Below are 15,013 nucleotides of genomic sequence, written 5' to 3'. Positions count from 1 at the left end.
AGCTAACTTGTAATGGCATTGCTGAATGCCTGGGGGTGGGATATTCCTCACCTCTGACTCAGCTCCCTGTTGGATCAGTAAAAGGACTTTCAGCCATCAGACTTCCAGCCCTCTCTGATGGTACAAGAGAGACATGAGGTCTGTGGAGGGTCCCTGGCATTATGAGAACCCCCAGCTTCCAGAACAGCACCTTGAAGTAATTTAGAGCATCTCTGGGGTCCTCTGAAATCTGGGGAAGACTGATTTGGTTCACTTGGGGCTGAAGTGCTCCAGAAAGAAGCTCTGTTTGTTTTCCTCTGTCAGCCTGTGGTCAGCCAAGAGCTTAGCTATGTGTGTCCAAGGGTCTGCCTCCCTCACTGAACTCCTCTCTTGGGCTGGGATAGCTTGGGAAAGAACAGTTACATCTATAACTACATTCCTTCTTGTTCTAGTCTCACTGGGGTCTGTAAGAATGTTATTTCACAGTGAGGTTTCTGGGAGACTTCAGTGGAGAAACCAGGTGCACAAAATATGATCAGGAAGGAGTGAGAGGTGCGAGTTTGCTTTGCTGAAAAAGGAAGAGGCCATGATAGAAACCATCCAGTATATAGAAGTGCTGCTATAAAGAAGACAGTGATGAGCTGCTCTACAAGCCATCCAAAAGCAGCAATCCAATTTCAACTAGGAAAATTTGGGGTAGCTCATTATTATGAGCTTTCAACTGTAAAGACTGAAATTTCCATGATTAGATCTTTTCAGACAAATGTGTCGGGAATGTGTTGGTTCTGTCTGGACCAAGCAGATGAGTAGATGGCTGAAATGTGTTGGTAGTGACAAACACCCAAGCCTTCCCTAGAGAGGAAGCCTGCAGATGTTCTTCTGAATTCAGCTGGAGTCGTTCTGCTCCATGGCCACAGACCATTCAGCCCAAAGCAGCAATGAGGGATAGCTTTTGTCTATTCACAGTGAAAAATCAAGTGTTCAGAGATAAGAAGCTCTGGTTAATAATTTGTTGGCCTGCCCAGAAATGTGACACTCTTGGTGCTCCTGGTTCACAACCACGTTTCCTGACAAAGAGATCTGCTTCTCTGTCTGTCGGCTTGATTCATCTGGATGTCTCCTGTGAGCTTAAATAATTCATGACGATAAAAGTTTATTTTTATGCCGTCTCGGAATGGCAATGAGGGACTGTGGAAGCTGGCGAGATGCAGGGGGAAGCAGCGGGGTGCAGCTGCAGCCTGTGCATGGGTGATGTATTCCCATCATTAGCAGGTCAGATGCCAGGCAGGCAGCAGAAGTGGGGGCTCCTTGCACGCTGCCCTGTTGCAGAGCCCCTGCTCTCACCTCGAGATATCACTGAGGCCAAGATCAGGGCATGCTGTCTGTGGCTGTCCCCTGCCTGCACTATGGATTAAGGGGTGTGGGTGACAAGGAGAACAGAAAAACAAACACCTTGTTTTCTACCTGCATTTAACTGGAAGTGTTTCTATGTCCAGATGCTTCATTTCAGTGAACCTGAGAGTGAAACTGGGGACCTCCTCAACTAATGTGATGAAAACGTATAGCTTGAGTTGAAGCAGCCAAGCTGTGAGACCTGCTGCCTGCACACTGGGGGGCTGATCCTGGGATCATAGAATGGAAGGGACCTTTAAAGGTCATCTAGTCCAACTGCCCTGCAGTGAACAGGGACGTCTTCAACCAGATCAGGTTGTTCAGAGACCCATCCAGCCTGGCCATGAATGTTTCCAGGGTCATGAGGTGCCTGGCGGTGGAGTAATGGCCAGGAACTGCAGAGGGATTCTTGTTGTGGCCAGCCGGAAACTACAGGAGAGCACGGTGGGTTTTGAAAGAGCAAAGCTGGACTCCAGCTGAGGACAGCCTAGCAAACCCCGTGCATTGGTCTCCCAGAGACCAGTCACCCATTTGTAATGGTTGAGCTCACTGCACCTTTCTGAGAGACCTGCAAGGGGGTTCATGTTCCTGTGTGACACAGAGAAGCAGGACATATGGGTTTGGAGAGTGCACTGCAGCCCCACACCTGCAGGTGCTGGCTTGGCATCAAAACCACCTGTGAGGCAGAGACCAAACACTCTGCTCAGTGGTGGTGGCCCTTTGCCAGGCAACAACTTAGTTTAAGTCATCCTCCTGCTTTAAGTGGACCACTAAACATGGTGGGGATGATCCTACAGCACTTACTGAAATAAAACCTGCAGTGAAGCCCAAGGGAACTCAAGCTTTGCATCTTTAGCCTTGTTGCCTGTGATACACGACAGCATCAGCCCTGCTGGGAAGTCCTCTGTGGTCCCTGTGCTATGCATTCCTCTACAACCACCTTTCTCATTACCTGTATACTCAGGAAAGCAGATAGCCAGTGGAGATTTCTTAATTTTCTCCTCAAATATGTCCTTCTTGTTTAGAAAGAGGATGATAGATGTATCTGTGAACCATTTGTTGTTGCAGATGCTGTCAAAAAGCTTCAGAGATTCATGCATGCGGTTCTGCAATAGAAAGGAGAGATCCCATCAGGCCAAAGGCAGTGACTCAGAGACATTCAACATGTAGGGAAATCTAAAACAACTAAATTAAGGAGGAAAACAACAAAAAAGAAAAGCTACAATATACATAATAAATTTATGTATACATACAGCTGAACATATACATACACAGATGCAATCCCTATAACATTTGACACAGTTAGTAACTTAAGGGCATTTAACGATACAGAGCTGTTTTGATTTTGCATAACATTAATTTACAGGATCCCAGCTCACAGAAATCATCATGCACCATGCATGGATGGAGACTTATTTTTGCCCTTTGATCAGATTTTTGTGTCGGTGTAGCTCATGCAGATTTTCTAAAATGTTTTCAATCATCTTTAACAATTTTTTTTCCACTTTCTCAAATGTGTGCCGCACACAACTGGTTGGATACATTAACCAAGGACTGGTAGATCCTTGAATTAATCTAGAGTTGGAAGCAGACATCAAGGTAACATAATTTTGGAAATGACCTTGCCGTGACCTGTGCCTGGTTTTGTTATTTTGTTTAGTGTTGTCCCTTGTTGGGCTTTTAATTTTTAAAGGGTTTTTTGGAGTTCTCTTGGAAGATGGCTCAACAGAAAGTGACTTGCAGAGAGAAAAAAAGTGAAAAAGGAAGAGGAAGCAGTATAAAAAGGAAAAACGTAACAAAGAGCATCTAAGAACAATCAGACTAGAAGTCAGGCAGCTACCAGTGATGTTAGCTCATGCCTCTAGAAGAAGATTAGCTACTTGCTAGCAGAAGAGCCATAAGTTCAAATGCACACACAGCGAGAAGTCAGCTGTTTGGTTACAGGTCATGCAAAAAAGGACACAGAAAAGGAGAGAGATAAGAGGAATGCAAAAACCAGACCAGTTAGAGAGTTGCAAAGTCCACCACATGGTTTTATGGTAGTGGAAAGAGCTCACGGCAAAGTCAACCAAGTGTCATGTTCCCCGCTGCTTTCAACTCTCAATTCAGTTTTTCTTTTTTTTTTTTCTCAGTTCAAGAGAAGCTTCATACCTGCCAAATTTGGTTGGTCTCTCAAATGCTCATTTTTTGGCCTTTGTTTGGCTAGATAAGGTCAGTCGGCCGAGGAAAAGCTGTGGCGGTGCCGAGGCTGGTGATGTTTGGCACGCGAGGCCGACGCCGGAGTGCGCACGCCGGTCGCGTGGCCATCTCTCAGCCGGGAGCCGGATAGCGGAGAGAGCAGGTGCAGTGAGGACGAAGCACACCCAAGAGTCAGGGGGTTATCAAAGGCAAAGCATGGTACAGACCAGACCGGCTCCTCGGCTTTTCCCAGCGGGATCTCCTTGGGATAGCATTCCCCAAACCCGCCAGTGCACGTAACAAACTGGCTACAGCCACCACCACAGAGACGCTGGAGAGGACAGGGCTGCACGGGCCGGTTACTGGAGGGTTTTTGGCGGGGGGTGCAGCATGTCCTGCCCGCTCAGCTCTGGATTTGGGGATTTGGAGTTGTACAGGAGTCAGCTGGGGGCCTTTACCCCACTCCCACTCCGTTTCACACCCATGCTGGCAGCACAGTTGAGCCCAGCACTTTATTGATTAACACTTTTCGTTTCATATACTTTAGCTGCTGCTGAATGTTTTATACAGAAAGAAGTGGCTCCATGGATTAAGGAAACGTCTGATCCAACCCAGAGTAAAACAGGACGCATGAGATTTGCTGTACCCTGTCCTGAATGACTGAGCATTTCCCTGCTGTGCATTGTATCAATACATGGGGATGACGCGACCCTGTAAGAATGTAAAAATGCATTTACTCATTGGCTCTCAGTTGCAACATGTTGCTTATCTGGATCATTCCGTGCCCGTGGGCTGTTTTTTGCTAACCCATTTGGTACTGGCTTTGGTGTGGGAGCCCTGGAGCAATGCTCCTCTTTGCTACTTGTGGTCCCAAAATGTTAACCATGTAGAAACCTGGTGTTCAAAGGTTTTGCACAGGAGATCCTTGGCTACCCAAAGGCTTTTGAAGGAGAGAATAAAGTGGAGGGTGGTTCGGGGAACAGAAAGGAAATATAATTAACCATTTTTAAAAATAAAATCCCTCACAGAACATTTTAAATGACATTTTTATCATACTTGCTGATTCAAAATAAAAGCATGGAAAAACATATGAAGGCTGCCTGTGGGTTAAACCTACATATCTTACCCACAGCAGCTGCCAGCCTTTGGTCATTGTACGTGCCCCACTGCCCCTTGGCAGCCCCATACCATCCTGCACAGCCCTGTGTCACCCTGCACCCCTGCACAGACAGCCCCGTGCCACCATCCACAGCCCCATGCCACCCTGCACATCCTCATGCCACCCTGCACAGCCCCAAGCCACCCTGCACCCCTGCACAGACAGCCCTGTGCCACTCTGCACAGCCCCATGCCACCCTGCACAGCCCCGTGCCACCCTGCATCCCTGCACATCCCTGTGCCACCCTGCACATCCCTGTGCCACCCTGCACATCCCTGTGCCACCCTGTACAGCCCCGTGCCACCCTGCATCCCTGCACATCCCTGTGCCACCCTGCACATCCCTGTGCCACCCTGCACAGCCCCATGCCACCCTGCACAGCCCTGGCAGTGAGGGGTGGGGTGAAACTGCTCCTCGTGGCACAGGGAGCATGATGGGCAACATTGAGTTTGTCTAAGAAACAGAAGCTAAGGAGTTCTCAGCTGGGCTTTGTGGTTAGGTGAAGCCGACTCTTCTACCGTAGCAAGACTACATAAGGAGAAATCCTTCTAGTTCTCTCATAAAGTTTGATTAATTTGCATTAATATATGCTAGGAAATGAGAGTGTTTCCCCAAGAAACAAGGACTCTTAGTGTTCAGTCGTAACCAGAATACAGCATCACAGAATCATATACACACAGCACAAACCAATAGACCCCTGCAGAACAAGAGACTTACACAAAATGTCCTCTACTCCTTTCAGATCCCAGAAACAAGTTTTAAAGCTTCCTAAGGCTGCCTGACCTGGCTTTCTGATCTCTACATGTTGATTTCCCCCCCCAGCTGTGCCAGTTGGCTGAGTAAATATAACCAACTGTTCAACCCACTCATCCTTATTTACATGGGCAATGTTTTGGTCTTAAAATCCACCTTTTCCTTTCCCATCACTAAAGAGAAGACAACATTATTCAAAATCCAGGAACTGTCTTCTGTGTGTGGTAAAGATGCAGAGCAATATCCTGGTGAGTGGGCACAGATGTTTCTGTTGTCATTCCTGGATGTCATGTGGGAAATGTTGTCGCATCCTAGGAGGACTTCTGGGAGCCTAAACATGGATGCAAGCTGACCAGGTGCTTGCTAAATCAGGAATGCCTCAGTGTCTCCCTTTCCTTTCCCTTCCCAACTGTTAGTAGTTCAATAGATGTCTGTAGGAGCCCTCTAACAGCTATGGCAGACCCAGCCTGAGAGGTGAGAATGGGGAGGAAGGGTCTGGGGACCAAATGTAAAAGGACAGGCTGTTGCCAAAGGAGGAGTGAGAAGTTAAAGCCTCCAAATGATTCCACTCCTCCCAGTAAATCCACAGTGGAAGTTTTAGTCCCTCAGAGCTTGTATTGGGTTCCTCTCAGGAGCACCTGTGCTGCTGTGATGGGGTAGTCATGGCTGCTCTGCTAGGAGCCACCAAAGGTTACACTCCTCATACTTTCAGATAAAGTGATATAAACTACATCACCTGCTTATGGATCCATTGTGTTGCTTTTTCTCACTTCATGTTGAGTTTGTCATTAAGGGAAGGGCTCCTCAGACTTTAACATCTAAATGTCACTTCCTATTTCAAAATTGAAATAAATCCTTATGCCTGGAAATACTTTATACCCCAACAAGGAAAGAAGCTCAACCAGCCACGCTACAGAGAAGTAACCACTTGTTCATAAAATTCAAAGTCCAGTTAACTTTTCCTGCACAGGACAGGAGAGAAATTGCTCACAGCTGAGTTCAGATGTCATTGCACAACCATGTTCCCGTCATTGATGTGAAGGGCAAACAGCTCTCCACTGAGCATGAGGCAGAAGGGATGCTGCAGTTAAGACTCTGCCAGGCAGAAACACACTGATAAAACCCATCATTTCATTGGAGCATGGGAGGAGAGCTGGTGATTTCTGCAACACACAGTTGATTCAGTCTTTTCTGTTTTCCTTGGTGATTAAGTGGTAGCTGTCATGCAAACTATAAGGACACTGATGGTTATCTGAAGCACAGAAACTCCATATTCCCCCTCCTGCTTATATTTCCTAAGATGTCCAAGCCACTTTCACTTGCTTTGTCACTCCTAAGGCAATTTCTGAGTGCTGCAATTCCATTTTCCTTGCCTAATGACAGCAGAGAGAACACACTAACCAGGTCATGCAAAGCAACATGAACCAACAGGCCAACACTAATGCATGCCAAGGGTCACCAGCACAGTGCCCTCAACCCATCCCATCCTCAGCAATGGGGACATGAACAATACTTGCATGTCTTTGCTAGACAGGGTTGACCTAATATCTCAGTTTCAAAGGCAGCAATGTACAGCATGAACATTTCCCGCTCTTGCCATGACTCCTTTGAATTTGCAAGGAAAAAACCAGAGGATAGTCTCAGTTTCCATGACAGGTCCCATGCCGTTGCTGTCTTTTTTAAAAATTCCATTAGGAATGCCAAATGGAATTCCAAATTAGGAATTCTGAACAACAGAAATCTACCTTTTTTAATAATTTCCTCCAATTTCACTGAGTGATAAACTGCTGTCCCTCTTGCCTCCCAGATTACAGGGCTCAAGCTTTCCCGCCAGTAACCTCAATTTATGAAACATAAAGATAATTCACAAATGAGACAAAACAGCCTTGTTAAGATAGAAAGACATAACCCATGAAGATGTTCTGTCACTTAAAACCAGGACATTCCCACTGTGCTCAAATAAGGCAGAGATCGTGGCAGCTCCTTGTGATGGACTTGGTAAAGGCAGAAGCAGGTGTAACACCTTGAGGACAGTGACTTGTGCGTTGGATAGGCTGGGCAGAGGATGTAATTTAGCCTCATGAACTGTAGCCTGGGCTGTGGCTGGCAGCTGTGGGACTGATGAAGGCACTGCTTGAATCTCTCTCATGGCTGGTTCTTCTCTCCTAGGAGCTGGGCACACAGTTTAGATCTGCCAGCAGCAGTGTAAGAAGGTGTAGGAGGCAATGGGAGAAGCTGGGTTCAGCAGCTCTGGGGATTTCTGGGCCTAAAAATCACAGGTGCAGAAAGCTTTCTTTATTTTCTTTTTATCTTTCTGATCTGGACATAGGGAAGTACTTGCTTTCCTTGACTCCTGTTGTGCGGTTTTTTGTGGCAACAAACTGGAGAGAAAATACATCCCTTACAAAAGACTGCCTGCTCTTAGGGAGCAGGGATGGCTTCACACACAACAGCCCTGTTTTAGCTGCTGCAGGAGAATGAGTGCTCAATCTTTTAAAACAAAGAGCGCAATAAACCACAAAAAAACCTCTACAAGTGTAGAGCTGTGTTTGAATTTTAAGGGCAGGGACAGGTCAGGGGGTGTTTAACCCAGCATTGTTTAAGCAGCTCTTTGGAAAGGATTCACAGTAAACCTGTTTGTGAGTTTTTCCAGTGAGACAAGCTGACCCGACACTTGTTCCAGCCTGGAGCTCAGTAAGACGAGCCCCTCCCTTCTCTGTGTTAGGCTGACTGCATCTGAACTGCAGTTTCCTCCACCTGAAGCGTGGTTTGACGTACAGAAGTGCAAAAAGCGCCAGTGAAATCCTACGATCATTGACAACTGAGCACTGAGCACAGGAGGAAAAGCCATTCTCACCCTGTGCACCCAGCTTTCTAAGGGCTTTTTTGGGCACTGAGATACAGTAGGGCTTTTTCCCTCTCATGGCTCCATGACAGCAATTAAAGCCCCTTGCAAGTCTTCTCATACTCCCTGAGACATCTGTACAGCCCCCAAACCTTCAGGGACTCAATACAGCTGGAAGTGCCCAGACCATAGTAGGCATCTCTAGAAAATTAAGCTGGAGGAGTGGCTTCCAGATCACTTTCTCAGCTGCCTCCTCTTCGTGTTTTCCAAGTGAGAAGCAATAAAAACTGATTGACGTCATTAGAGCCGGCAGATGTGAGGGACGCAGACAGATCAGCTGACTGAGGAGCTGCTGCTGCACTGCTGGGGTTTGGGAGAGGCACCACCTCAGCAGGGAGGAGACCAAATGCTTGGGGGTTCAGCTGGGAGGGGTCAGGGTCTGCGGGTGCCACCTTTCCCACCTGCCATTTGTGATGGGGATATAATAGGGCAGGCAATATCCAACACCACTGGTTTTTCCTATTTGTACTGGCCTTGCCCAGAGTTGTTTATTTGGGTTAGGCAGGGGCGTCTTGCCGGCGCGGCAGTGGTGATACTGAATCCTTTCCCCGTTTACGCTGAATGTGTAAATGAGCAGCAGCTGACTCTGCCCTCCTGTTGCTCAGCATCCCCCAAAATGTGTTGTGAGAAGGGACTGAAATAGCAAGCAAATGTCAGCGCTGTGCCAGAGTTGAACCAGCCTGCTCTCCTGCTGCAAAAGGAAAGTCAGAGATGAATAAATCCCAGTTTCTGCAGCAGGGCACTTCAGGAGGGAGACTGAGCTGGCACCCTGCTTGTCTCCAGGGTTGTGCTGGGTGAGAGTCACTGGGAGGGCTCTCCCCAGGAGAGATGCCCTAACCTCCAGTTCAGAGGAGCGGAGTTAAGCCTGACATTTAAAAAATGGCATTGGCATTCATGCCCTTCCATTTTGTGCTCCATGGCTTTGAATCACAGGCTCTGGCTTGTGTAAATGAGCACCCAAAGGTGACCTGTATTAAAAGCTGCCATTGGCTTTCCAGTTTGGCTGTCACAGTCCAAGTTATACCTAGAGAGCACCTTGCTCTCTGCTTGGGTCCCAGCTTTGCTCCCTGACCCCTGGATGTGTTCTTTCCCTGTATGTTCTTCTGTATCTCCTGGCTGTTTTCACTGCCTGGCTGCAAAGCTCTATGGCATTGAGGATTTTTCAAACCACGTCAGGAGATTTTGGTTCATTCCCATTAAATCCTACAGGGCAGAGCATCTTTAAGCATATCAAGTCCAGTGTCAGAAGGAGACAACAACTGAAGGGTATAAATAAATGGACATGAGAGGATGTAGGGTGGCTCAGTCAGTCTGGAGGGATGTAGTCATGATCACAGAATAACAGAATCATAAAATATCCTGAGTTAGAAGAGACCCACAAAGACCACTGAGTCCAACTCCTGGCCCTGCACAGGGCAAGCCCAAGAATCACACCATGTGCCTGAGAGCACTGTCCAAGTACTTCCTGAACTCTGGCAGGCTTGGTGCTGTGATCATTTTCCTGGGGAGCCTGTTCCAGTGCCTGATCACACTCTAGATGAAGAACCTTTTCCTAATTTCCAGCCTAAACCTCTCCTTGACACAGTCTCATGCCATTCCCTTGGATCCTATGACTGGTGATGTTAATATCAACCTGAATTCTGGCCTCAATACCATCCAAACAACCAGGTGATTTCACCAAAGAGTTTGCTAGAGCTCCTAAACCTGGTTCAGAGGCTAGAAACCACAGTAGCCCTAGTCTTTTTGGGACAAGATAGCTGTTATCCAACAGCAATCTTTCCCTGTATTCCTTCCTCATGCACAGCTTTCTGCAAGCCTGACATCTTTACCAGCAGAAAAATCCAAAACCCGCTGAGAGACAGAGCTGGCAGGAGTGAGCCCTCCATGCTGCCACAGACTGGGCACCAATGAAATCATTACTCAGTCTAAGTATGGCCTCCAATTCCTTTTCATTAGGCAAATCCAACTGGGTACCCACAGCAGTTGTCATTAGTCCCAAAAACATGCATCCCCATTACACCAAATGAATGGCCAGAATACAGTAATGAGTCTTATTGCATCCTTTCTGTGTATTCAACTCACTTGTATTAATTGCACTGTAATACCAGGGAGTACACAGGTCCTCTCCAGCTTTATTTCCAGATGGTATTTTGAATCTAATGTCACAGTGGGAAGTCATAAAATCTCTCCTAGAGCAAATTACCTGAGGAATCAAACAGTTCCATTCTCACTAAGGAAAATGAATTTCTGTAGCCTGAAGAAATTGGTTATACTTCTAGGCTGCCTTGGGCACCTCTGCACCACAGCCTGACTGCTTCCCTAACATCTGATTTAAAGCCCATCGTGCTGTATCTCCTCTTGCTGATACAGGGTCCTGTAACACATTTTGAAAACACACAGGTCGGCTAGAAAGGAGAAATAAAACACTGTGACTTTACCAGTACAAGGAAGCATTACCTGGGCATGCAGACTTCATTTCAAAGAGTGTGGAGGAGGACAAATGTCCCCACGATTCCAGAGTCAAGAGGGAATGACAGATAAAAGCCCATTATTGTAGCACTCCAGGGAGCATTCAGTGATCTCCAAGGAGTTCCTGGCTATGCAGTATGCCATAAACAGGTGTTGGGGCCTCCAGGACCCAGTTGGACTCACCGTGGTTTCATCTTCATGGAGCACCTGGTCGTAGCCACTCAGCGCGACGCAGAAAATGATCGCTGTGACATCCTCAAAGCAGTGAATCCACTTCTTGCGCTCTGACCGCTGGCCCCCGACATCGAAGAGCCTGTGGCACAGGAGAGGACCATCAGCACCCACTCTTTCTCAGTTATCAGGAAGCTTCTTGGCATTTTCTGATCACAGGGTCCAAACACAAAGCAATGAGTCTTTCACCACTAGCATGGTCTTCTCCTATGGAGCCTGGAGCCTAGGAGGACTGGGAGGAGCAGCTTCAGATCGGGATGTGGGGATTTGTGGGAGAGCCTTAGCAGTGTGCTGGTTCTGGAGGGTCTGTGGAGGTGGAGGCCTCATGCCCTTCAGGTTTTATACACTCTAAATACTGTTTGTGCATGGATTTCTGTCTTTGTGCTTTCTGCTCTCTATTGGATGGGATCATGAGGGTCAAAGTATAGCATTAACTACATGGGACCAAGTCACTTCAGAGAAAAGATTTGGTCAAGTATTTTAACATTTATGAGGCTTGTCCTGACTTGGGAGTCAATCTCATATTATACTTTCCAACAAAGAGGTATTGTTTCAGTTAGAAGAAGCTGTCATGAGCTTCTATTTTACAGGCAGTGACTTTCAAGACAGGATTGTCAAATATTTCATGTTGCTGACCCTCCAAAACACCATGACTGCTGCAGTAGGAGCTATGTATGCATTGACCAGCACTTTAACAACTTTTCCTTTAGGCATTATGAGGAAATCCTGTGATAGTTGTTCTGAAAAATTACTGTGCAGTTCTAGACTAACCTGAAGTGGAGGTTTTTGAATGTGAAATGGGTTTCTACGATGCCAGTTGTTTTGACCCTGGTTCGGAGGATGTCCTGCTCCGTGGGCTGGTAGTCTGCAGCTCCGATTCGATCTAAGCTGTCTAGGTAGCTAAGAGAAAAAGGGAAAAGAAAAAGAAAGCAGATAAGAATAAGACACACATTAATCTTTGTCCATCTCAGATGAATCTTTCAGCTTCCTATTAATCTTTTTCAATCTCATCTTTAATGGCTGAATATATTGTAGTTAAAGGGGAAAAAAACCCTATTCTGGGGAAAAACAAACCTCACTAACCTAAGTATAAAATCTGATAGTGAACTGAAAGCAGGAAATTAAGTGTGGTGTGTTATGAGTCCTGATTACAATCTGTGAAAATACACAGTTTTAATATTACTTGCTATTTTTATTCCCCAAGGAACAGAGGTCCCAATTGGTTCATTGTGCTGGATTCTATATACACACACACTTCTCTCCAAGGGTTTATTCAGAGAAGAGCTTGTAGCACATAGGTCTTGCTCCCAGAACACACAGGTCAAGTCCCCTTTGGGAGATGGCTCTCCCTGTGCTGGGAAGGGAGATGCCATGTTCTGATGGGAACCCTTGCCTTCAGTCAGCTCAAATGAAGGGAGATGAATCTGCCCAAGTGAGTCACTGCTTCAGCCTGAAACCCAGCTCTGGGCTGGATTATGAATTATAAACACAGAACTGCATCACATAGGGAGGTCTTTCTCACCACCATTAAGGCTGCATGCAGACACTCCAGTTTCTCTTAAGGAGTGTTTGATGTGCATTACAGGGCCTAAACGTCCACATCTAGCCCGAGGAACATCAATCTAATGAACTGAGATGCTTTCAATATTCTATGGTATAATAGGGCAGGTCTGTTCATAAGCAGTGTCTCTGATCCCCATGCCTGCATGTCACCCAAACAGGCAGTGGGGCAGGAGGTGACCTGCTGGTGGCGGGATAGGAGAGTACCTGTTGAGGTGCTAGCCAGAGGGTGACAACTTTGCCCAATACAGTGGGCAAGAGATTAAAGAGTAGTAAGAGGAGATGTGCAGTTGTAGGGAAGGAAAAAGCTTCATGGTCTTTTGTCTGAGTTTACTGATGAGCGTGAGATAGTATGAGATGAAACCATTCACTTAAGACAGCCATGATGTCTAAGCTTGACTTTTACTTTAAGTTTAGCTAAATGTGATTAAATGTGATTTCTTTTAAACACATAATGTGGATTTAGTCCTGAAGAATAACCAAATCACCTCCCCAGACTCCTGTGTCTTGTCACAGCACATCCTGCTTGGCCCAAACTTGGCCCTGTCCTGTTGCTGGAGATGCTTTTCCTGCTGCATCCAAAAGCAGTGAATGGCTTTCCATTTGTGTCCTGGAGGGAGTGCTCTGAGCCAGGGCTCCGAAGCACAACCTGGTATGCTGGGGCTGTGCACTCTGTTACCCAAGAAAACTCCCTGCCACTGCCTTTCACGCCTACCCTGCTAGTCTGGAACAATAAACACAGAGCCAAACTCTATCCTAAGGTCAAAAACAAACCTCACCCTGCTCACATCACATATTTTCCTCACCTATCATATTTATAATTTATTTTTGTTAAGGAATTCCAAGAATCATATCAGCCAGATAAAAGTATATAACCTAGGCAGGCATATTTTTGTTGTGCCCTTTTCCAAGCATTTAAAGGCATTGTGGTTTTGTGGCAGATGCTCCCTTAATAACCTTATGATGGGCCCTCGATAGATGAGGGGCTTCATTTGAAATCAGATCCTCTGCTGTGACGGCTGAAGCCACGATCACTCATCTATTCACAAGTGGTGTCAACTCTTGTTATTTAAGGGACAGCTGCATCTCTTCACATGGCCCTGCAGACTGAGGCAGCCCTGCACTACTGGTATTTAGACATCCAGGCCCTCCTCTGTCCTCAGGAATGAAATTCTTCAAGGTGATGGTAAAAGGTGGAGGTGTAAGGATGGGGTAACAATTTTCTTTTCTTTTCTTAGCTCTTGGCAGTACCCTGAAGTCCTTTATCACTTCCTCCATTTTAGTTTTCTGTATTTTCTGATGATCCTACTCTCTTCAATTTAATATTTTCCATTAATTATTCTTGCCTTTGAGATCCTCCTTTAGAGCTGGGAGGGCAGCAAATGAAGAAATTTACTGCAAACTGGCCAAAGGATTCAGCACCACAGCAGTGCGGTGACAGAGGAGTTTATTACTATAATTACTGCCCTTGACCTGCGATGACTCGCAGGTGAACAGTAGCATCCTTTAAACTCTGGGCTGTGTGCTGGGACATCAGGGGGTCCTCACTCCTGCTTCTGGTGTGCATAGCCCATGGCTCTTCCACACAGCCTTCCCCATGGCTGCCTGACAGCTAGTTAGCTCCAGGTTGGATTTGACCCTGCACACATCCTGGCTCCCTTCATGTACTTGTCCATAGAGGTGATGCCGCCTCGTGCCTGGCTCCACCTGAGCTACTCTGGGAGATCAGAGGTTTGGGGGAGCTGGTGCAGCCTGCCAGCCTAGAGAGGGCAGCATGACAGTGAGAGCAGGATCCATCCTGGCCACCACCCTCTCCTACCTGACAGCATCCAGCTTCCAATCCCAGCTGGGATATCTCCCTAGGAACTTTGGCTGGAGGGCCTGTAGCACTGCTTCCCAATGCTTAACTGGTGTTGTGACAGAAGAACACCCAGTAGTCTCAGTACTCAACCTGTCCTGGCTGCAGGTGAGCTGTGCTCTGCAAGTCTGGTGCTGTGGGGTCACTACCATGCTAATGCCTCCAGCCTGGTTGTGGGCACCCCCGCTCCAATACCTGCTTGCCAATACACCCTTTGCCTTTTCTTTTAACTTCCCTCTTCATCTCTTCCCTCATCTCTAGTCTTTCCCCTCACTTTCTGTGTGTTTCTCTGGACTTAAATTCTTTCAGTTGCCTGGGTCTGCTTTTCATCTGTTCCTTGGAGTCTTGATGAGGGTCAGCCATCAATTTATATGAAGTTATACAACATTTTCAGTGCTGGTTTTGAGGCTGCATTCCATAACTGTTTACTCCTCTGGCTGCTCTCCCCTGGAATTTCTCCCACCTCAGGCTGCAGCAGATATTTTTTCCCCTGGATTTGGCTGCAGTAGAAGTGGACCCTGTCAGTGTA

The 15,013-nt window shown here is 46.8% G+C and overlaps 1 protein-coding gene across 2 annotated transcripts in view; it reads right to left on the bottom strand.

The window, feature by feature from the left end:
• The window catches only part of GNAO1 (G protein subunit alpha o1), a 144,095-nt gene that overhangs the window by 15,001 nt on the left and 114,081 nt on the right, over positions 1 to 15,013 (bottom strand). The window contains exons 5-7 of one of the 2 annotated variants that reach the window (XM_071567217.1): positions 11,838 to 11,966; positions 11,019 to 11,148; positions 2,324 to 2,477 (exon numbers count right to left, since the gene is read on the bottom strand). In XM_071567217.1, the coding sequence (XP_071423318.1) occupies positions 2,324 to 2,477; positions 11,019 to 11,148; positions 11,838 to 11,966 (413 nt within the window). The remainder of the gene's footprint in view (positions 1 to 2,323; positions 2,478 to 11,018; positions 11,149 to 11,837; positions 11,967 to 15,013) is intronic. The other variant, XM_071567216.1, reaches the window with a different exon arrangement.

Source organism: Pithys albifrons, chromosome 12 (genome assembly GCF_047495875.1).
Source record: "Pithys albifrons albifrons isolate INPA30051 chromosome 12, PitAlb_v1, whole genome shotgun sequence".
Classification (NCBI taxonomy): Eukaryota; Metazoa; Chordata; class Aves; order Passeriformes; family Thamnophilidae; genus Pithys; species Pithys albifrons.
The sequence above is the reverse complement of the archived record's forward strand: the minus strand, read 5'-3'. Positions and strand labels throughout refer to the sequence as shown.